Source organism: Dendrobates tinctorius, unplaced genomic scaffold, assembly GCF_039654945.1.
Source record: "Dendrobates tinctorius isolate UK_male_01 unplaced genomic scaffold, ASM3965494v1 ptg000297l, whole genome shotgun sequence".
In the NCBI taxonomy this organism is placed as follows: Eukaryota; Metazoa; Chordata; class Amphibia; order Anura; family Dendrobatidae; genus Dendrobates; species Dendrobates tinctorius.
In genome coordinates, this window is record NW_027361964.1 from 2,011,697 (window position 1) to 2,035,534 (window position 23,838).

The following is a 23,838-nucleotide window of genomic DNA, read 5'->3' on the forward strand; positions in this document are numbered from 1 at the left end:
ACCGTACCTCAAAAGAGTGGACCAGAGGTACTCGTGGTCAACCCGGTCAAAAGCCTTTGCCTGATCCAGGGTCAGCAGGAACCCCTTCCAAAGGCCCGCCCTGCCTTGCTCCACGGCCTCTCGGACACCCAGAACAGCACTGAAAGTGCTACGGCCAGGAACGCAACAGTTCTGAGCCTCTGAAAGGAGCCGCGGCGCAAACTTCACCAGCCTGTTGAAAAGTATCTTAGCCAAAACCTTCCTGTCCACATTGAGAAGTGCTATGGGACGCCAATTCTCAATGCGTGACGGATCCTTACCCTTTGACAAAATGATCAAAGCTGACCTCCTTAATGATCTCGGCAGGGTGCCCGAGGAGAGACACTCATTAAACACCTGAGTCAAGAGGGGGACCAAGGAGTCCCTAAAGGTCCTAAAGAACTCGGATGTTAAGCCATCCGGACCTGGTGATTTTTTGGGCCTGAGCCCATCGATCGCCAGTCTCACTTCCTCTTCTTTGATCTCTTCTGCCAAAACGTCCAGCGAGAGGTCAGCCCCTGGCTCCGGAACAGCTTCAGCCAGGAAAGCCGACATCCTGTCACGATCCAGTTCCCTCCTTCCCAAAAGGTGTGAGTAGTATGAACTGACGACCTCCAAGATCCCTGATCTGGACCTCTTCAGGGATCCCGTACTGTCCATCAGCCCCGTCACTATCTTACTATTCACTGACATCTTGCAGCTTCTGTAAGGGTCGGGCGAGTAGTACTTCCCGTAGTCCCTCTCAAAAACCAAAGATGCGTGCCTATCGTACTGACACCTCTTCAGCAAGGACTTCACACCGGAGATCTCCTCGCGGCTACCTCCAGTCGAGACAAGATGCTCGAGTCTCCTCCTCAGGCTCTGATACAGGCGATCCCTGTTCAGGCTTCTGAGGTTCGAGAGTTGCCGGAAGAATTTCGCCACCCGATGTTTGAACATCTCCCACCACTCTGACTTAGTGTTACTTAGGCCCAGCAGCGGTACCTGGCTCTGAAGAAAATCCTCAAAAGACCGTCTTACAGCTTCTTCCTCAAGGAGTGATGAATTCAGCTTCCAATAACCTCTTCCCATCCTAGGAGTCTCTGTAACGTTCTGAGAAAACATAATCAAACAGTGGTCGGAGAACTCCACCTCCACAACCGACAACGGCGAGGAGACGGCTTCCTCCTTCAAATAAAACCTATCTATCCTAGACCTGCACTGACTACCTCTAAAAAAGGTGAATCCCGTGCTGCCTGTGTTGTGCCGGATGTGGACATCCACTAGGCGTGCCTCACTTACTATCCTGTTTAGCGCGACGCAATCATAAGTCAGCCGGTCCCCAGAACCTCCTCTATCACAGGGTCTCGTGACGTTGTTGAAATCCCCTCCAAAGACCACCTGCCGACTTGAAAATAAGAAAGGTTTGATCTTCAAGAAGAGACATTTGCGGTCCCACTTGGATTGGGGACCGTAGATGTTAATGAGCCGAAGCTCCTGTCCCCCCATGGAGACATCTAGGATCAAGCATCTCCCCATTTCTAATTCAATTAATCGTCTGCATTCAACCGCTGCGGTCTTAAAAAGGACCGCCACCCCGCTATACGGCTCGGCCGCAAGAGACCAGTAGGAGGGCCCATGCCTCCACTCCCTCCTTGCTTTATGCATGGTTGATAGGTCAGTCAACCTGGTCTCCTGCAAAAACAAAATGTCGGCATCAAGTTGGCCGAGAAAATGAAAGGCCGTGAACCTTGCCGCTTCTGACTTTATGCTGGCAACATTAATGGTTGCCAGCGTCAACGGTGTGGGTGCCGCCATCATGATTGATTGGATTAGATAGCCTTTTTCTTCCTACCCCCAACAGCTTCACCCTCTTCCTCAGACAATGATGAGCTTTTAGTGCGCTTAAGACACACAGACTCATCCATTCTCTCCTTACATACACTCTGGCCCTTGTCTGGTGGTCCCGAGGTAGTCCCCCCCCCAGAGGGCCCTTTAATTGCTCCCTGAGAAGAAGACTCAGCGACCCCCTGAGCCCCAACATCCTTGTCCGCAACCTCCGGCTCCGGGCTCCCGTCCTCCCCCTCTGCAGGGGAGTCCTGGAGGGCCCCGAACCGGTTGGAGAGATCCACCAGAGGGGGGGCGGCTGGACCTTCCAATGGCACCTGGATCAGGGCTAGAGAATCAGAGGGGTCGCACTCCAGAGCGGAGGCTCGAGACCCGGACCCACTCCTACCCTTGGTTGTTTTCCGGTTACCCTTTTTCCTTTGTTGTGACCATTCCCCCTCTCCCTCATCCAGACTGTCACCGGATGAGGGTTCCTGGGAGGACATGGCGTCCGCCTGCTCCTCCCTTTCAAGTCTCCTGACTTCCTCACTCAATTCACTGTCTTTAGGATCCTCAGCTGCAAGTGAAGTACCTGGGTCAGGGTTTAGGGTCATTACTCCCTGCCCCCTGTTCCCATGGCGTTGCTCCTGCCGCCTGATGTTGGATGGCGGCAGCTTGCTCCTCACCGGTTCCCTGCCTCCTCCGCCCCTACTGGTCCCTTCACCGGCAAGATTAGTCCCGGCTTTCGCCTGTCCCGCACTCGCCGCTTTCAGGACCGCATTGGCAAAGGAACGCGGACAGCGACTGAATGGATGACCGAGGTCACCACACAAGTTACACCTAATCCTGCCACAGGTAGCAGCGAGATGGCCAAGGTCCCCACACAGTGCGCATTTTTGGGTGGTACACTGCGCACTGAAGTGTGTGGGGCTGCCGCACCTGTGACAGACCTTAGGCTGCCCCTGGTAGAAAATCAGGATCCTGTCCCTCCCCAAAAATGTAGAGGAAGGTATATGGGTAACAGTGTTTCCTGAAACCTTCAATTTCACCATGAAGGTCCAGGCCCCTGACCAGATACCATGGTCGTCGCGGGTCTTCTCAGGAATGCCGACGATGTCGCCATATCGACCAATCCAGGTGGAGATGTCCATGCAGGAAAGTGACTCGTTACTGGTCAAAACGGTCACCTTCCTGACCGAGTTCTGGCGGGATATTGCGACAGGGACAAAACCTTGCCATTCGGGGCGACCACGAGCCAGCTCATGGCGAGACCAAAAAAGCTCAAGGCCCTCCGGTCTCACGAAGCTGATATCGAAGTAGGAGGTCCCATAGGGATGGATCAAGGCAAAGATGTCGTATGCCGCGAAGCCCATCCCCAGCAGGAGCTCAGCAACCTTTGACCGATCAGGACAGGCATCCTTGCTTACCCACTGGAGACGGGCCACGTTCCTACGGTTACTCCTCTGCCCCGGTGTCGGCAGAGACCAGACAGTCTCTGCCCCTCTATCTCGGAAGGCGGAAAGACCATGTCTCTCTATCCAGAAAGACAGATCAACCTCCCTCCCCTCTACATTGATGGAACTCTCCCCTTTCTTCAGGGCGTCCAGGAAGCGCTGCTGCAAGTCACCATCCTCGGGGCCACCAGACAAGGGCGCACTACTACCCCCAGCAGTGACAGCTCCCGAATAGCTAGGGGCTGAAGCCCTCGCCACCACTGGGGGGGCAGTGGGACCACTACCTACTTCCCCTCCACCAACACCAGTGCTGCTCTCCTCATTCACTCCACCAATACTCCCATCATTTGCGGCACCACAACTCCCATCATTCACTCCACCACTATTCCCACCATTCACTCCACCAATACTCCCAACGTTTGCGGCACCACATCTCCTATCATTCACTCCACCACCTGTCCCATCATTCACTCCACCAATACTCCCAACGTTTGCGGCACCACAACTCCCATTATTCACTCCACTACTACTCCCATCATTCACCCCATTACCACTGTTCTCTGCACCTTCCACAGTCACCTCCATTCCCTCCTCCCTTGTGTCTGCAATCTCTGCACTCACACCTGCTGGGTCGGGGGAGCGGTGCAGCACCACACCCGTTTTAATTAGCTCAGTGCTGACATTGTGCAGTTCTTTTGGAGCACTGTGCCCCTTATTGTCCTGGGCTGCCTGCCCTGTAGCCACAGACTTCGGGGTGCTGGTATCATTTTTTGGGGCATGCTGTCCCCCCGTCACAGCAGAGCGCACAGTGTTCCTTGCTGATGATGTTCCCTGCTTTTGCTGTGTATTTTTTTTTTTTTCCCGTGGCTCTGTCTCAGCTGCGCGCCTCCTTTCCTCTGTTGAGGCGCACTGCGCCCCTCTCACAACAGTGCGCCCCCTTTTCGCCGCACCATGCTCCTCGGCCCTGCCCCCCACAGCCCCGGCGTCGGCCGGCTCAGCTGCAGTGAGCAGGGATGGAGTCTGCCCACACCGTCCCCCTTTCGCAACGGCGTGGACATCCCCCCCGCTCTCCTCGGCCCCGGTGATAACCGGCTTGGCCGCAGCAGGCAGGGAGGGAAACTCCACGGGGTCCCCTATGTCCGGCGCTGTGAGTACCTCCACAGCCTCACCCCCTGCACTGTTCGCTGCACAGACGGCAGCATTGCCGGACGTCCTCCTCCTCTCCCCACCTTGCCTATGCCCCAGACCCACTGCAGAGCCCGTGCTTTTAGGTTTGGTGGGGTTTACACAGGAGGTGGTAGGTGTAACATCAGACATTGGTACATATTTGTAACTCACCACCTCCTGTCTCGCCTTCTTGGTCTTCCTCCTCTTTTTGGTCTCCTCCGCTGGCTCGTCCTCCCCGAAGGAGAATGTGGTCAGGTCCACAGGAGACTCCAGCTCTCTGATCTCCCTCAACAGACCGCACTCCTCCTCTTCCTCCGCTGACACTCCAGCATGGGTTGTCGGAGTCCTCTGCCGTGCCGGGAGGCCGCTTCCTTGCTGGCTCTGCGACTCTTTCTCCCGGCTTGTTCCAGCACGAGAGACTCCAGCCACGACTTCATCGTCCTCCTCCTCCTCGCTTAGGACGCCGGCTGGCAGTTCTCCCGAGGTATTTAACCCCTTCATTTCAGAGAACCGCCGCTGGTTCTTAAACCTCTCCAGGAAGGGACCTGCACTTTTCTCAATCCCCTCCCGGAGGAGCACTAACCGGACCACCTCATCTCTGAGGGCTTTAAACCTCTGGGAGGTCGCGGGTCTTTCCTTGTTAGAGGCACGGGTGTTCAGGATCCGTGCCTCCCGCAGCTGCTCCTTCAGCCCGGTCAGTGCTTTGCCGGCGTCCTCGTACTCTCGCAACATGGCGACCACTCGGGAGAAGGAGCTCGTGGACTCGCTGGAGGTCATCTCGCCCCATGATGTTGCTGGGCTCTTCTTCCTGGGGCCTGGGGTGCCTCTGTCTCCCTCTCTGGGCGGACGATGAGCCGTCTCGGAGTTGGAGTAGGTGGGTACGGTCTTTCTCATCCGACCAGATCTCCTCACGCCCTCCTGGGCCGGTTGCTGCTGCTCTCTGTCCCCCGCCGGCACAGACCGGGGAACAGAAGCCTGGGAAGCCATGCCTGGCTCCCAGGAAGCCTGCCTCTCCCTGGGGAGAAGAGAGGCAGACTCTGGGCCTCCTCCTGGAAGTCCTGGAGCTCACAAGACAGGTGCTGCTCTCAGCAGGGTGTGACTGATTGTGGGCACCTGTCCTACAGTCTCCTCCCCAGTAATGGCTGATAACGGGGAGTAATAGATTGTAGTCTCCTGTCCTACAGTCTCCTCCCCAGTAATGGCTGATAACAGGGAGTAATAGATTGTAGTCTCCTGTCCTACAGTCTCCTCCCCAGTAATGGCTGATAACGGGGAGTAATAGATTGTAGTCTCCTGTCCTACAGTCTCCTCCCCAGTAATGGCTGATAACGGGGAGTAATAGATTGTAGTCTCCTGTCCTACAGTCTCCTCCCCAGTAATGGCTGATAACGGGGAGTAATAGATTGTAGTCTCCTGTCCTACAGTCTCCTCCCCAGTAATGGCTGATAACGGGGAGTAATAGATTGTATACAGGAGTGATACTAAGTTGCTTTCCCTCTTTAGTGTGAGAGCTGTTGTCAGTGATGATGATCGGGGTCAGAGTTCTGTCTCTGGAGTAAAGTTCATCTGCGCAATAAACACTTTCATTTTCATTTTCCTTTAGAAACAAGAAAAAGAAGAGGGAAAAAGGTGAGGAGAGAGGAGGCTGCCAGCGAAGGACAAAGAGGAGGCCAAGAGCGGAGGACAGAGGAGGTGAGGGGAGGCCGGAGAGCAGAGGAGAGAGAGGACAGTGGGGAGGAGAGCAGAGAAGAATGGAGGAAGCAGAAGAGAGAGGAGATGAGAAGAGAGAGAGAGCAGGGTGGGTGGAGAGGGGGCTGAGGTGAGAGAGGGCAGAACAGAGGAAGAGAGAAGAAGGAAGTATCGGAGAGAGGAGCAGAAGACAGAGGGAGCAGAATAGATGGTCAGATGAGAAAGGGCAAGAGGAGGAAGGTATAGACAGAAAAGTGATGAGAAGGCTACAGAGCTATGGGCATAGAGTAGAAGGTGTAGAGGAGAGGGGCAGATGACGGAGATAGAGGAGTGAGGGGTAGAAAAATGGATTTCAGAGAGGAAAAGGCAAAGGTTTGAGGGGTAGAGGAAAGCGGAACAGAGTAAATTGGGCAGAAGAGAAAGAGGTCAAAGTTGAGTTGCAGGCAGAAGTGGGGCAGAGGAGTGGGCAGAAGAAATAGGAGAAGGGGAGAGGGCCATAAATAAGACAGCTGACTAAGGAGGGCAGAGAATGGGACAGAGAATAAGAGTATAGGAGAGAGGGTCAGAGAAGAGAGGGTCCAAAGAGAGGGGGTAGAGAGGAAAGAGAGCAGAGGAGACAAGGTGAGATCAAGAGGCGTGCAGTAGAGACAGAGGCGAGGTGTGTTCTGATTATTTTTCCTTTGGAAAGCATTCACATACAGCAGTTGGAGAGGTGCAGAGTAGAGAGTGGGCTGAAGGTAAAAGGAAGAATCAATGGGGAGAGGGGGCAGCCGAGAGGTGGCAGAGGAGAATGAGGGCTTAGGAGAGAGTGGTAGAGGAGAGGTGGACAGAGGAAAGAGCGGACAGAGGAGAAATGTTTTATTTTTCTTTGTTCTCTAGGACGCGCCAATGATGCAGCGAGTCGTCGGGATCTTCTCCCGGGAGGGTGACAGCAGCTTCAGTTTCCTCAGTGATGCCCTGATGGCAGAGGACTCAGTCAGGAAGGTGCGGAGCTACACTATCACCAATGATGGCCTCTGTAAGTTCAGTGAGGAGGTTTCCCGCTGTGACTGTGCCATCTTGTATCACTCGAAGAATCGTGGCAGAGTGAACATTACCAACGTCACTGACTCACTGTACGATGAGGAAATCACTGATCTGTCCAGACAGTTAGGTAAGAAAATCAGTGCTGTCCCCCTAACTCTCCCTCAATCAGCAACACTTCCCCAAGAGGGAGATTCCCTCCATGTAGGGTCAGAGTGAGAGAATCCATAAAAGAAGGGTGAGAGCGGGAGACTCCATACATGAGAGGTCAAAGCGGGAGATTCCTTACATGAGGGGTCAGAGCGGGAGATTCCATACATAAGAGGTCAGAGCGGGAGATTCCCTACATGAAGGGTCAGAGCGGGAGAATCCATAAAAGAAGGGTCAGAGCGGGAGACTCCATACATGAGAGGTCAGAGCGGGAGATTCCTTACATGAGAGGTCAGAGGGGGAGATTCCCTACATGAGAGGTCAGAGCGGGAGATTCCTTACATGAGGGGTCAGAGCGGGAGATTCCCTTCATGAAGGGTCAGAGCCGGAGATTCCCTACATGAGGGGACAGAGCGGGAGATTCCCTTTATGAGAGGTCAGAGCGGGAGATTCCTTACATGAGGGGTCAGGACGGGAGATTCCATACATGAAGGGTCAGAGCGGGAGATTCCCTACATGATGGGTCAGAGCGGGAGATTCCTTACATGAGGGGTCAGAGCAGGAGATTCCCTACATGAGAGGTCAGAGCGGGAGATTCCATACATGAAGGGTCAGAGCGGGAGATTCCATACATGAAGGGTCAGAGCGGGAGACTCCATGCATGAGAGGTCAGAGCGGGATATTCCTTACATGAGAGGTCAGAGTGGGAGATTCCTTACATGAGGGGTCAGAGCGGGAGATTCCCTTCATGAAGGGTCAGAGCAGGAGATTCCCTACATGAGGGGACAGAGTGGGAGATTCCCTTCATGAGAGGTCAGAGCAGGAGATTCCTTACATGAGGGGTCAGGACGGGAGATTCCCTTCATGAAGGGTCAGAGCGGGAGACTCCTTACATGAAGGGTCAGAGCGGGAGATTCCCTACATGAAGGGTCAGAGCAGGAGATTTCATACATGAGGGGTCAGAGCGGGAGATTCCCTACATGAAGGGTCAGAGCGGGAGATTCCCTACATGAGGGGTCAGAGCGGGAGATTCCCTACATGAGGGGTCAGAGCGGGAGATTCCATACATGAAGGGTCAGAGCGGGAGACTCCATGCATGAGAGGTCAGAGCGGGATATTCCTTACATGAGAGGTCAGAGTGGGAGATTCCTTACATGAGGGGTCAGAGCGGGAGATTCCCTTCATGAAGGGTCAGAGCAGGAGATTCCCTACATGAGGGGACAGAGTGGGAGATTCCCTTCATGAGAGGTCAGAGCAGGAGATTCCTTACATGAGGGGTCAGGACGGGAGATTCCCTTCATGAAGGGTCAGAGCGGGAGACTCCTTACATGAAGGGTCAGAGCGGGAGATTCCCTACATGAAGGGTCAGAGCAGGAGATTTCATACATGAGGGGTCAGAGCGGGAGATTCCCTACATGATGGGTCAGAGCAGGAGATTCCTTACATGAGGGGTCAGAGCGGGAGATTCCCTACATGAGAGGTCAGAGCGGGAGACTCCTTACATGAAGGGTCAGAGCGGGAGATTCCCTACATGAAGGGTCAGAGCGGGAGATTCCATACATGAAGGGTCACAGCGGGAGACTCCATACATGAGAGGTCAGAGCGGGAGATTCCCTACATGAAGAGTCAGAGCGGGAGATTCCTTACATGAGGGGTCAGAGCGGGAGATTCCTTACATGAGGGGTCAGAGCGGGAGATTCCCTACATGAAGGGTCAGAGCGGGAGATTCCCTACATGAGGGGTCAGAGCGGGAGATTCCCTACATGAGGGGTCAGAGCGGGAGATTCCCTACATGAGGGGTCAGAGCGGGAGATTCCATACATGAGGGGTCAGAGTGGGAGATTCCTTACATGAGGGGTCAGAGCGGGAGATTCCTTACATGAGGGGTCAGAGCGGGAGATTCCCTACATGAAGGGTCAGAGCGGGAGATTCCCTACATGAGGGGTCAGAGCGGGAGATTCCCTACATGAGGGGTCAGAGCGGGAGATTCCCTACATGAGGGGTCAGAGCGGGAGATTCCATACATGAGGGGTCAGAGTGGGAGATTCCTTACATGAGGGGTCAGAGTGGGAGATTCCCTACATGAAGGGTCAGAGCGGGAGATTCCCTACATGAGGGGTCAGAGCGGGAGATTCCCTACATGAGGGGTCAGAGCGGGAGATTCCATACATGAGGGGTCAGAGTGGGAGATTCCTTACATGAGGGGTCAGAGCGGGAGATTCCCTACATGAAGGGTCAGAGCGGGAGATTCCCTACATGAGGGGTCAGAGCGGGAGATTCCCTACATGAGGGGTCAGAGCGGGAGATTCCATACATGAAGGGTCAGAGCGGGAGACTCCATGCATGAGAGGTCAGAGCGGGATATTCCTTACATGAGAGGTCAGAGTGGGAGATTCCTTACATGAGGGGTCAGAGCGGGAGATTCCCTTCATGAAGGGTCAGAGCAGGAGATTCCCTACATGAGGGGACAGAGTGGGAGATTCCCTTCATGAGAGGTCAGAGCAGGAGATTCCTTACATGAGGGGTCAGGACGGGAGATTCCCTTCATGAAGGGTCAGAGCGGGAGACTCCTTACATGAAGGGTCAGAGCGGGAGATTCCCTACATGAAGGGTCAGAGCAGGAGATTTCATACATGAGGGGTCAGAGCGGGAGATTCCCTACATGATGGGTCAGAGCAGGAGATTCCTTACATGAGGGGTCAGAGCGGGAGATTCCCTACATGAGAGGTCAGAGCGGGAGACTCCTTACATGAAGGGTCAGAGCGGGAGATTCCCTACATGAAGGGTCAGAGCGGGAGATTCCATACATGAAGGGTCACAGCGGGAGACTCCATACATGAGAGGTCAGAGCGGGAGATTCCCTACATGAAGAGTCAGAGCGGGAGATTCCTTACATGAGGGGTCAGAGCGGGAGATTCCTTACATGAGGGGTCAGAGCGGGAGATTCCCTACATGAAGGGTCAGAGCGGGAGATTCCCTACATGAGGGGTCAGAGCGGGAGATTCCCTACATGAGGGGTCAGAGCGGGAGATTCCCTACATGAGGGGTCAGAGCGGGAGATTCCATACATGAGGGGTCAGAGTGGGAGATTCCTTACATGAGGGGTCAGAGCGGGAGATTCCTTACATGAGGGGTCAGAGCGGGAGATTCCCTACATGAAGGGTCAGAGCGGGAGATTCCCTACATGAGGGGTCAGAGCGGGAGATTCCCTACATGAGGGGTCAGAGCGGGAGATTCCCTACATGAGGGGTCAGAGCGGGAGATTCCATACATGAGGGGTCAGAGTGGGAGATTCCTTACATGAGGGGTCAGAGTGGGAGATTCCTTACATGAGGGGTCAGAACGGGAGATTCCTTACATGAGGGGTCAGAGCGGGAGATTCCATACATGAAGGGTCAGAGCGGGAGATTCCCTACATGAAGGGTCAGAGCGGGAGATTGCTTACATGAGGGGTCAGAGCGGGAGATTCCCTACATGAGAGGTCAGAGCGGGAGATTCCTTACATGAGGGGTCAGAGCGGGAGATTCCTTACATGAGGGGTCAGAGCGGGAGATTCCCTTTATGAAGGGTCAGAGCGGGAGATTCCTTACATGAGGGGTCAGAGCAGGAGATTCCTTACATGAGGGGTCAAAGCGGGAGATTCCATACATGAGGGGTCAGAGCGGGAGATTCCTTACATGAGGGGTCAGAGCGGGAGATTCCTTACATGAGGGGTCAGAGCGGGAAATTCCATACATGAAGGGTCAGAGCGGGAGATTCCTTACATGAGGGGTTAGAGCAGGAGATTTTCCACATGAAGGGACAGAGTGGGAGATTCCTTACATGAGGGGTCAGAGCGGGAGACTCTCCACATGAAGGGTCAGAGCGGGAGATTCCCTACATGATGGGTCAGAGCGGGAGATTCCCTACATGACAGGTCAGAGCAGGAGATTCCTTACATGAACGGTCAGAGCGGGAGATTCCCTACATGACAGGTCAGAGCAGGAGATTCCTTACATGAGGGTTCAGAGCGGGAGTTTCCCTACATGAAGGGTCAGAGCGGGAGTTTCCCTACATGAAGGGTCAGAGCGGGAGATTCCATACATGAAGGGTCAGAGTGGGAGATTCCTTACATGAGGGGTCAGAGCAGGAGATTCTCCACATGAAGGGTCAGAGCGGGAGATTCCTTACATGAGGGGTCAGAGCGGGAGATTCCATACATGAGGGGTCAGAGCGGGAGATTCCATACATGAGGGGTCAGAGCGGGAGATTCCATACATGAGGGGTCAGAGCGGGAGATTCCCTACACGAGAGGTCAGAGCGGGAGATTCCTTACATGAGGGGTCAGAGTGGGAGATTCCTTACATGAGGGGTCAGAGCGGGAGACTCTCCACATGAAGGGTCAGAGCGGGAGATTCCCTACATGAGGGGTCAGAGCGGGAGATTCCTTACATGAGGGTTCAGAGCGGGAGATTCCTTACATGAGGGGTCAGAGCAGGAGATTCCATAAATGAAGGGTCAGAGCGGGAGATTCCTTACATGAAGGGTCAGAGCGGGAGATTCCTTACATGAGAGGTCAGAGCGGGAGATTCCTTACATGAAGGGTCAGAGCGGGAGATTCCCTACATGAGGGGACAGCGGGAGATTCTCCACATGAAGGGTCAGAGCGGCAGATTCTCTACATGAGAGGTCAGAGCGGCAGATTCTCTACATGAGGGGTCAGAGCGGGAGATTCCCTGATCTTTGACATTTGTCTCTCTTGATTTGTAGTTGCTATGTTACTATTCCATCTTATGGGGGCCGTTTGAACCCCACATCCCAAGCCAACCGTCTCTTCCCCATAGAAACCCAGTGCAGACAAACTTGTCCTTGTAAAACTTGCCTCATTTCTATAGGAAAGGAGAACGTGATTGTGGTGGCCGACGACCTGGACAGCAGCTCTTCAGAGATGAGAGTGAAGATTCTCCAGGGTCAGCCTCTCATTGAACAAATGGCCACTGGTCTTTTCCTCATAAGTAGAGAAGATAAAAATTCACCAGAACTTTTAAAAGAAAAACTCCAGAAAATAACATCTTGCTTCTCCAGAAAAGGTAGCTCTCTCTTCCCTATTCCAGCAGGAAGTCCCAGCACAAGCTCAGATGGTAATAACTGGGTGCATGTGTCTCCATGTCTCTGAAGCCATGAAAACTCCATCAGTGCCTGGTACTCTCTGTGCTGCCTCTGCTTTCTGAGGGAACCATAGTTAGAGCAGCAGGAGGTTCCCTCTATCTCGTCTGATGGAGAAGGAAGAGACCAGTGACCTCCTATCAGGCAGTGCTAGTGGAGACATGTCTGACTGTTATTAATTTGGGGTCCAGATACTCATCTGCTGTTGTACTCAGAATCTGGAGTCTAGTGGTTCATGAAGACTGTCATAGTGGAGATGTCTCCTGTGTCACCACCAGTCTCATTTATGTTTCTTATCTACAGCTTCAAAGAACATTGGGAAGAACCAGAGCGTCCTAGTAAGTAGTCGTCCTGGATGGTGGTCTGTGCCCACACTCTTCTCACTTCTCACTCTTTGGAGCTGATGTCTATAGATAGAGCAGCTTTTTGGCTCCTTCTCACCATTCACACTGGAGGGCGCTCTCTCTTTACCATTCCCCGGTCAGACCAGCATGCTTTGCTCCCTTGCGGCTCCTGTACAGTTTGTACTTTCTGCAGATGTAGCATTGATGGGTTTTTGCAATGAGAAGCTTTGAGAATCATGTCGTAAATCCAATGTGATTTTGTGTTTGTCTTTAGACGGTGGTGGACCTTGTGCAGCTCATCTTCTTTGTGCCGGGACAGGTTGTCACGGTGCGTAATAAGGAAACATATACCATAGAGGGCACTTCTAGTTACTACATCAAGACCCCCATGTGCAATAAAAGTCCAAGGGTTCATATGGAAAATCGGGCAACAAACCCGTCCATCAAACTACAGCCCTGCCGGGACCTTCCACAGCTCATCAGCGTTCAGTATTTGGAGGCGGTGACCTGAGCGGCCATTATTACAGTTTGCGGAATATGACGCTGATTTTATCTGACAGCAGATGTGGTTTGTGTCGTTACAGGTGGTGATGTCAGTCGTTCTGTTTTACTACAATACGGTCATCTTCTGGGTCATGGTAAGTAATAGAAGTCACGTGCTTCACCCTACCAGAGCATCCCGCTGATGTCATTACAGGAAGAAAGGAATAAAGGACGCAGGCAACAGAATAAGTGTTCTATGTTTGTAAAATCTTGCACCAAACCTCAATTTTTTAAGGACTTGTGCCCCATCCATCTCTGGAATAGGAGAATCCTCTCTAGAGCCATGCCCGGACCTTTCACACACTATTGCCATTTATCAGATCCTCATTTTTCAGTACTGTACGGTCTCATCCAAGTCATTTACAACATGGCAACCCATTGAGTCGCAGGCTTTATAACAAATCGCTATACCGCCCCCTGTTACTGATATGGAAGGGGATGAAGATTTCTGCTTCCCTGACATGAGCCCTTCATTACTGACATGAGAGGAAAAGAAGATCTCTGTGACCCTGAGACGAGCTGCCCATTACTGACATGAGAGGGTAGGAAGATTTCTGCTTCCCTGGGATGAGGCCCCCCATTACTGACACGAGAGGGGGCAGCTCTGTGCCTACCTCAGGACCTGCTTCTCTTGATTTGTGAGCGGTGGTCAGATCTCCCATGCTGCCCCTTGATGTGCGAGCGGTGGTCAGATCTCCCGTGCCGCCCTTGATGAGGGAGCAGTGGTCAGCTCTCCTGTGGCTCTTCGGGGCAGTTGGATGTTTTCTCTCATTTATATAATCCTCGATATTCGGGATATTTTATATTTTTGGAGTTTTGAATTTTATCTGAATCCACAAATGATTTTCTGTTTTCTTTAGATGCCAGTGAGAGTCATTTATCTTGCCTATAAGGAGTCGATCCAGGGCGTCATGGTAAGAAACTTCCTGGGATGATGGGGGTGATACCATGTTCACCCATGACCAACCGTCACATCTAATGCTTTACAGCCTGTTCTTATCAGTCACACTAGGGGGTGCCTTGCTATTTGAGTGCTATAATCAGATCTCCCGTGCCGCCCTTGATGTGGTGGCAGTGGTCAGATCTGCCGTGCCGCCCTTGATGTGGTGGCAGTGGTCAGATCTCCTGTGCCGCCCTTGATGTGGGAGTGGTGGTCAGATCTCCCATGCCGTCCTTGATGTGGGAGTGGTGGTCAGATCTCCCATGCCACTCTTGATGTGGGAGCAGTGGTCAGATCTCCCATGCCACCCTTGATGTGGGAGCAGTGGTCAGATCTTCTGTGCCGCCCTTGATGTGGGAGCGGTGGTCAGATCTCCCATGCCACCCTTGATGTGTGAGTGGTGTTCAAATCTCCCATGCCGCCCTTGATGTGGGAGCAGTGGTCAGATCTCCCATGCCGCCCTTGATGTGGGAGCAGTGGTCAGATCTCCCATGCCGCTCTTGATGTGGGAGCAGTGGTCAGATCTTCCGTGCCGCCCTTGATGTGGGAGCGGTGGTCAGATCTCCCATGCCACCCTTGATGTGTGAGTGGTGTTCAAATCTCCCATGCCGCCCTTGATGTGGGAGCAGTGGTCAGATCTCCCGTGCCGCCCTTGATGTGGGAGCGGTAGTCAGCTCTCCCATGCCGCTCTTGATGTGGGAGCGGTAGTCAGCTCTCCCATGCCGCTCTTGATGTGGGAGTGGTGGTCAGATCTCCCGTGCCACCCTTGATGTGGGAGTGGTGGTCAGATCTCCCATGCCGCCCTTGGTGTGGGAGCGGTAGTCAGCTCTCCCATGCCACTCTTGATGTGGGAGCGGTAGTCAGCTCTCCCATGCCGCTCTTGATGTGGGAGCGGTGGTTAGATAGCCTGTGCCGCCCTTGATGTGGGAGCAGTAGTCAGCTCTCCCATGCCGCTCTTGATGTGGGAGCGGTGGTCAGATATCCTGTGCCGCCCTTGATGTGGGAGTGGTGGTCAGCTCTCCCATGCCGCTCTTGATGTGGGAGCCATAGTCAGCTCTCCCATGCCGCTCTTGATGTGGGAGCCATAGTCAGCTCTCCCATGCCGCTCTTGATGTGGGAGCGGTGGTCAGATATCCTGTGCCGCCCTTGATGTGGGAGAGGTGGTCAGATCTCCCGTGCTGCCCTTGATGTGGGAGGTGTGGTCAGCTCTCCTGTGCCGCTTTGGGGCAATTTGATGTTCTTCTCTCTCATTTGTATAATCCTCGATATTCGGGATATTTTATATTTTTTATATTGAATCCACAAATGATTTTCTGTTTTCTTTAGATGCCGGTGAGAGTCATTTATCTCGTCTATAAGGAGTTGATCCAGGGCGCCATGGTAAGAAGCTTCCTGGGATGATGGGGGTGATACCACGTCCACCACTGACCATCCATCACATCTCATGTTTTGCAGCCTGTTCTTATCAGTCACACTAGGGGGCACCTTGCTATCTTTGTTCGGACTCCCGGGCCTTGTACGGTGGTCTCTCATTGTTCTCTATGGCTGAGGCCTCTTATTTGAGGAGAGGCATATTGCGCCCTCGTCCCCCCTGACTCCTGACCCCAGGATTTATAGATTCACTATGTAACAATTATTACATGGATTCTATGTCTTCCCTTAGATGGTGCGGAGAATCATCCCGAGCCTCCTTGATGCAATAACCAGAGCCCCGCGGTACGTGGTAACATTTTCCAATATCTGAATGATGGTGAGAGTTGTCCTTCTTGCAGTTTTCAGGGATGCTGCTCTCCCCGCACCAGTCTCCGCTCCTCATCCATTATCACCCATACTGGTGAAGATAAATGTCAGAGGATGATGGTGAGATATTAGACCAGCAGATGTCGCAGCACAACTCTCACCACTAGATGGCACTGTAATGCTCTCCACTGGACCTGGATGACTGCTCTGTTTGCTGCTCCTCTAGAGCGCACAGTGTGGTCAGAGGTGGTATTACATCCTAGAAATTAACATGCTCTCTTGGTTCATGTTGTCTGTTTCCTTCATTAGTTCTACATAAAAAGTATCATTCCTGGTGATTTCCTATATGCATCGTGTAGTTTAATGTACAGCAGCTCCAGAGCCCAATGTCCATATGATTAATATCATGTAGAATGTCTGTGTCTGCAGGACCCCAAGAAATGCATGAGAATGAGAACAAGGCCCAGGACCCGGCCACCATCTCCAATCAGTGACATCGAAACCTCAAGACTTGTATCTTCTGTCAGTATTACAATAAATATTCTGCCATAAGCCAGTGCAGAGATGATTGTGGGGGCGTCTGACCAGAGCGCGAGGGTCCGGGATCCGAAATAGCAGAAGGAGCTGCAACAGTACCCACAGAAGCCCAAGAGATAATGGAGCCACTGCCGTCTCCAGAGCTCCGTAATCACAGCCTCCCTCCTCCGTAATCACATCCTCCCTGCTCCGCAGTCACAGCCTCCCGGCTCCGCAGTCACAGCCTCCCGGCTCCACAGTCACAGCCTCCCAGCTACACAGTCACTCCGCAGTCACAGCCTCCAGGTTCCGCAGTCACAGCGTCCCTGCTCCACAGTCACAGCCTGCCTGCTCCGCAGTCACAGCCTCCCGGCTCCGCAGTCACAGCCTCCCAGCTCCACAGTCACAGCCTCCCAGCTCCACAGTCACAGCCTTCCAGCTCCACAGTCACAGCCTCCCGGCTCCGCAGTCACAGCCTCCCGGCTCCGCAGTCACAGCCTCCCAGCTCCGCAGTCACAGCCTCCCAGCTCCGCAGTCACAGCCTCCCAGCTCCCCAGTCACAGCCTCCCAGCTCCACAGTCACAGCCTCCCAGCTCCACAGTCACAGCCTTCCAGCTCCACAGTCACAGCCTCCCGGCTCCGCAGTCACAGCCTCCTGGCTCCGCAGTCACAGCCTCCCGGCTCCGCAGTCACAGCCTCCCGGCTCCACAGTCACAGCCTTCCAGCTCCACAGTCACAGCCTCCCGGCTCCGCAGTCACAGCCTGCCTGCTCCGCAGTCACAGCCTCCCAGCTCCACAGTCACAGCCTCCCGGCTCCACAGTCACAGCCTTCCGGCTCCACAGTCACAGCCTCCCGGCTCCGCAGTCACAGCCTCCCGGCTCCGCAGTCACAGCCTCCCGGCTCCGCAGTATCAGCCTCCAAGCTCCGCAGTCGCAGCCTCAAAGCTCCGCAGTCACAGCCTCCTGGCTCCGCAGTCACAGCCTGCCTGCTCCACTGTCACAGCCTCCCGGCTCCGCAGTCACAGCCTCCCAGCTCCACAGTCACAGCCTCCCGGCTCCGCAGTCACAGCCTCCCAGCTCCACAGTCACAGCCTCCCAGCTACACAGTCACTCCGCAGTCACAGCCTCCCGGCTCCGCAGTCACAGCGTCCCGGCTCCACAGTCATAGCCTGCCTGCTCCGCAGTCACAGCCTCCCGGCTCCGCAGTCACAGCCTCCCAGCTCCACAGTCACAGCCTCCCAGCTCCACAGTCACAGCCTCCCGGCTCCGCAGTCACAGCCTCCCGGCTCCGCAGTCACAGCCTCCCAGCTACAGTATCAGCCTCCCAGCTCCACAGTCGCAGCCTCCAAGCTCCGCAGTCACAGCCTCCCGGCTCCGCAGTCACAGCCTGCCTGCTCCACAGTCACAGCCTCCCGGCTCCGCAGTCACAGCCTCCTGGCTCCACAGTCACAGCCTCCTGGCTCCACAGTCACAGCCTCCCTGCTCCACAGTCACAGCCTCCCAGCTCCCCTTCACAGCCTCCCGGCTCCGCAGTCACAGCCTCCCAGCTCCCCTTCACAGCCTCCCGGCTCCGCAGTCACAGCCTCCCAGCTCCACAGTATCAGCCTCCCAGCTCCACAGTCGCAGCCTCCCTGCTCCACAGTCACTCCGCAGTCACAGCCTCCCATCTCCATAGTCGCAGCCTTCCAGCTCCCCAGTCACAGCATCCCTGTTCCACAGTCATAGCATCACTGCTCCGCAGTCACAGCCTCCCTGCTCCGCAGACACTGCCTCCCTGTTCCACAGTCACAGCGCCCCTGCTCCACAGTCACAGCCTCCGGGCACCGCAGTGACAGCCTCTCTGCTCCTCAGTCACAGCCTCCCGGCTCCCCAGTCACAGTGTCCCTGCTCCCCAGTTACAGCCTCTCTGGGCCACAGTCACAGACTCCCTGCTCCTTAGTCTCAGCCTCCCTGCTCCGCATTCACAGTGTCCCTGTTACACAATCACAGCCTCCCTTGTGTCCTGTAGACTCGTATCCTGCAGACTCGGCAGTGGGCCTCTCTCATCATCCTGGAGGCGCAGCTATTGCTGAATATCTTAAGGATGTATATTTTCCATTGAAGCCCCCCCAGGGAATCTTCTGTGGAGAGAGCCTCACCGCTCACCCTGTGGCCTCAGTGTAACTCTTCTGCAAGATGGCACATGGAGAGACCGAAAAGAAGGGGAGCTGTGATACAAGGGAAAGATTAAAGGGGGCACTACTGACACTTGTCCTGTGCAGTCCTGAGCTCCCTGGCGACCCTCGACGGGCTCTTTCACCCCATGCGGTGATCACGTTCCAATCTCTGTGTTACCTGGAGAAGGACCCTGACTAGTGCGTTTGGCAACAGAAACACTAGTCCTGCCCTAATGTAAAGACACAAAGGGAAACGGACAAGGATAACAGAAACAGCAATCACTCAACGCGGTTTCAGACTACAGGAAGGGGAAAGAAAAGATGAGGGAAACCAAAGAGGAGGTAAAGTGATGGAAGGCACCAGACAAACATCCAAACCGAAGTCTCCAGAGACGACTCCTAGACAACTTCTACAGCTCACACCTCCAGCTCCAAACCAGGTCATAGCAAGCTATCACTGGCCATTACTCAAGCTAAGAGGTGATAATTTATACCAGAGGAGAGTGGAGAACTCAGAACAGCTGAGATCACTCAGGATGGACAGCTCTAGGAGACCAACAAAACTGTTTAGCAAGGGAAGTTTGCACGGCTAACTGGAAGACAAAGCAGATCCAACAAGTGCAGGTGCACATGTAGTTAAACGCTTTGACCTGTCATGGTATCCCCATGACACTCAGTCCCATGTCTTCTGTGATAGAACGCTGCCTGTTGTTGTCTATGGGGATCTTCACATGTCCGTGGTTTTACTTAAGAGTCATGGATGAAAAATAGCAACATATAAGTATATTGGTTCCTGAAAATCCTGGCCAGCACACAGATAGATTGGAGTCCAGTGTGTGCCATCTGTGATTAACATCGTAATGTAAGGGAGGAGCTGCAACCTTTGCTGCCGAACAGGAGGTCAGGAGGCCACATCCAACTCCAGAAGCAGTGGAGTTGGGCACTGCGAGGAGCTCTTCCACTGCAGTGGCCCCTTATACTGTTCCTGCACAGGGGCCACTCCTGTCTCTGTTGCCTCAATCACTGATGACACTCAGACTGTGTCTTTTTGTGTAAGTTAATAAACATGGATGTCTGGAATGAGGCCTAATACAGAGCTGTTCTAGAAAATCAGAAATGGTAGGAGGATAATAATAATACATTTATAATAATAATAATGTTATTTTTATAGCGCCGACATATTCCGCAGCACTTTACATTTCGGAGGGGACTTGTACAGACAATAGACATTACAGCATAACAATAATCACATAGATCATAACAGATACCAAGATGAGTGAGGGCCCTGCTCGCAAGCTTACAGTCTATGAGGAAAGAGGTAGACACGAAAGGTGGGTGGTAACAGTTGCTCTGATTGTATGGACCAGCCATAATGTTAAGTGTGTAACAGTACAGACACAGAGGGCTAATGGATGCATAAAGCATGTGGGAACATGATGCGGGGAACCTGGTTATGGTAAAACTTTTGGCTGTGCCACACAGGGATAGATTAGGTTAATGTGTTGAGGCGATAGGCCAGTCTGAATAAATGCGTTTTCAGGGCACGCTTAAAATTGTGGGGATTGGGGACTAATCGTATTGACCTGGAAAGTGCATTCCAAAGAATTGGCGCAGCACGTGTAAAGTCTTGGAGACGGGAGTGGGAGGTTCTGATTATTGAGGATGCTAACCTCAGGTTATCAACAGAACGGAGGGCGCGGGTAGGGTGGTATACTGAAACAAGGGAGGAGATGTAGGGTGGTGCTGAGCCATGGAGGGCTTTGTGTGTGAGGGTATTAAGTTTGTCCTGGATTCTTTAGTGGATGGGTAGCCAGTGTAATGACTGGCACAAGGTAGTGGCATTGGTGTAACGATTGGTGAGGAATATGATCCTGGCTGCAGCATTCAAGACAGATTAGAGAGGGGAGAGTTTGGTAAGAGGGAGACCGATTAGAAGAGAGTTACAATAGTCGAGACGAGAATGAATAAGAGAAACAGTAAGAGTTTTTGCGGAGTCAAAAGTAAGAAAAGGTCGAATTCTAGAAATGTTTTTGAGGTGCAGATGACAAGAGCGAGCCAGTGATCGGATGTGGGGGCAAAGGAAAGCTCGGTGTCAAGTATGACCCCAAGACAGTGGGCATGTTGCTGGGGAGTAATAGTAGAACCACACACGGAAATGGCAATGTCGGGTGTAGGTACATTAGTAGCAGGAGGAAACACAAGGAGTTCAGTCTTTGACAGGTTCAGTTTCAGATATAGTGAGGACATGATGTTAGACACAGCGTTTAGACAATTGCCGGTGTTTTCTAGAAAGGCTGGCGTGATGTCAGGAGAAGAAGCGTATAATTGGGTGTCATCAGCATAGAGATGGTACTGGAAACCAAATCTACTGATTGTTTGACCAATAGGGGCAGTGTACAAGGAGAAGAGGAGGGGGCCTAGAACCGATACTTGAGGAACCCCAACAGTAAGGGGAAGATGAGAGGAGGAGGAACCGGCAAAAGATACAGTAAAGGAGCAGTCGGAGAGATAGGAGGTGAACCATGAGAGAACGGTGTCCTTGAGGCCAATGGAATGGAGCATAGTGAGGAGGAGCTGATGATCCACAGTGTCGAATGCTGCAGAGAGATCCAAGAGAATTAGCATGGAGTAATGACCATTAGATTTAGCTGTTAGTAGATCATTAGAGACTTTAGTGAGGGCAGTTTCAGTAGAGTGTAAAGAGCGGAAACCAGATTGGAGAGGGTCGAGAAGAGAATTATCAAAGAGATAGCGGATAAGACGGGAGTGGACCAGGCGTTCCAGGAGTTTAGAGATGAAGGGAAGATTAGAGACAGGTCTATAGTTAGCGGCACAGTTTTGGTCGAGGGATGGTTTTTTAAGTAGTGGATGTATGACGGCATGCTTAAATGAGGAGGGAAAGATACCAGAAGAGAGAGAGAGGTTAAATATTTTAGGTACGTGAGGGGTGACAGCAGGGGAAAGGGACTGGAGGAGATGTGACGGAAATGGGTCACTGGTGCAAGTGGTTGAGCGAGAAAATGCAAGGAGCCTGCTAACTTCTTCTGTGATTGGTTCAAAATCAGAGCATGAGCTAGATGCAGTGGGGGAGGGAGGACAGTGCATGGTATGAGGGGATTGGGAGAATTTCCTGTCGGATATGGTCAATTTTTTCTTTGAAGTAATTCGCCAGATCGTCAGCTTGGAGCTCTGTGCTTGGAGCCTGTACTCTTGGGTTGAGTAGAGAATGAAAAGTGTCAAAGAGACAAAGGATCCATGAAAGGACCATGTGCTCGGACAATCAGCGGCTTCTCGTCACAGAGACATTGTAATCTAATGAAGAGCCGCAGCATCTTGTATGCCAAATACACTGTGCAAGGGAATCTCAGTAATGCTCTCAACCAAGTCGTGTCCAACAGAAATATTATTCCTTACTTCATCCAATCAATTTTCTTGATTCCAGGCAGCCTGGTTATAAAAAAACTATTGGTCGAAAATCACAGGATCACTCGCACCATCAAATGGTTTTCTCAAGTAACTCATGCGCAACCTGACCTAACATTAGCTAGACTCCTGTTTCAGGGTGTTTGATCCTCATTAGTGCAAAGCAGGAAATTCGATTTTGTTGAATGAGAGGCTTTTGACATGGGATCTAAGGAGGAACATCTCTTCTTGTGGAGAGCACCAAGCCAGTGTAAAGAGACTTCTAGGCCATGGAATGCTCTTCTGGGAAATGAAAAATGCAAATAGCCTCTTCAGAAGGAGGAGAACTTGATCTCTGGTGCCACCTATTGGATGTAACAATCCTATATGTCACCATTGGTGCTTTAAAAGGAGCCCCGTCACACGACTCAGGATCAAAGCCAGGCAAGACATCCTATATGCAGACTCTTGTCTCGGGATATTTTCCCCACTTCAGTGAAAAGCATGAGGTCTGATTTGGATGCTTAAAAGAGAATGTTTCTATTTGTGGAGAGTGCCAAACTGGCCTGAAAACGCCACAAAAACTGAGTTTTCTTTCCAAAACATCAGCAAAAAAACTCAGTATGATCAGACAAGAAGTACAATCACACAGAGTATTTCTTTTCCTGACTGATTTTCGGAGCTTTGTGATTGGAATCTGCTCCCAACAGTGCATGGACCATCAGGAGCAGCTTCATAGAACTGACAGACACGTTCTTTTTTTTCCCACCAAGCATTGTTCAAAACTTGGAAAAACTCTAAAAAAACCCCTGAGTATAGGAACGGAAATGTGGTTTGGCGATAGCGAGGAATAGGCGGAGTATTTCACGTGTCTTTGAAGTGATCTTTTAGGTGCTTTTTGAAGCTCCAGGACAGGCGCCTCATTTTTGCTGCAGTTTTTCTGCTGTCTGCGCAGTAATAAGGCTGCATTCAAAACACCCATTTTGCTGGATTTTTGTCGTATTGTTGGTGCAGATTACGATTACTAGAAAACCAAGGAAGAGTGAACCACCCAATGGTAGATCGAAAAACGTATAAATCTGTATTTGTAATTGAAACCAACAGATAAAATGAGAAAGTTTATACAGAGAATAACTGAGGCGTCCACGGCTCAGTCATAGATCATGAGTGTAAGAATTCAGCGCCCAAGGTCCACATGATGGGGCAGAGACGGGGTAACTCTCAGGCAGGAATGCAATCACCATTGCTGTGACGTTCTCGCGCCTCTGGGTCTGGAATGATCAGAAATCTAGATTATCCAATAGAATGAAAAGCCGTGAATTAGAATAGCGCCACCTAGTGAGAGGAAAGGGAATTACATCCATTATTATAACGTGCTGGTGAAGCGGAGGGTTAGAAAACCACTCTATAGCACAGCGTAACGGTTAAATGGTAGTTAACCCTATACTGGGAGGACTTAGAAAATTATTTAGAAAGTTATAAAGCGCAATATATATTACCCAATTAGACAGTCCCATATAGGTGAAAGGGTTTAGTAAGCCGTGCATAGAAAAACCAGTGTTAGTCGCTGCAAAGAAGGGGTCAATGGTTCCAATGTATAATCATAGATATTCACATGAAGGAGCTAAGTATTAACCAGCGTGTGACACAGATTCAAGAATTGTAATTGAGATCAAGAGGAGAAGAAGGAAATGTAACTGGGAGTAAGTTTACCACTGATCGCTGTGGAGACACGGTGGGTCGGC

At 52.3% G+C, this 23,838-nt stretch overlaps 1 protein-coding gene across 4 annotated transcripts in view; it reads left to right on the plus strand.

The window, feature by feature from the left end:
- The window catches only part of LOC141073138 (uncharacterized), a 125,490-nt gene extending 108,919 nt beyond the window's left edge, over window positions 1-16,571 (plus strand). For 2 of the 4 annotated variants that reach the window (XM_073560502.1, XM_073560499.1), the window contains exons 2-11: window positions 6,049-6,137; window positions 7,014-7,287; window positions 12,182-12,376; window positions 12,756-12,790; window positions 13,071-13,124; window positions 13,381-13,434; window positions 14,200-14,253; window positions 15,606-15,659; window positions 15,943-15,995; window positions 16,449-16,571. In XM_073560502.1, the coding sequence (XP_073416603.1) occupies window positions 7,023-7,287; window positions 12,182-12,376; window positions 12,756-12,790; window positions 13,071-13,124; window positions 13,381-13,434; window positions 14,200-14,253; window positions 15,606-15,659; window positions 15,943-15,995; window positions 16,449-16,467 (783 nt within the window). In that variant the 5' untranslated portion in view covers window positions 6,049-6,137; window positions 7,014-7,022 and the 3' untranslated portion in view covers window positions 16,468-16,571. Of the gene's footprint in view, window positions 1-6,048; window positions 6,138-6,259; window positions 6,375-7,013; window positions 7,288-12,181; window positions 12,377-12,755; window positions 12,791-13,070; window positions 13,125-13,380; window positions 13,435-14,199; window positions 14,254-15,605; window positions 15,660-15,942; window positions 15,996-16,448 lie in introns of those variants that run through there. The other 2 variants (XM_073560500.1, XM_073560501.1) reach the window with 2 other exon arrangements.
- Window positions 16,572-23,838: the final 7,267 nt, after the last annotated feature.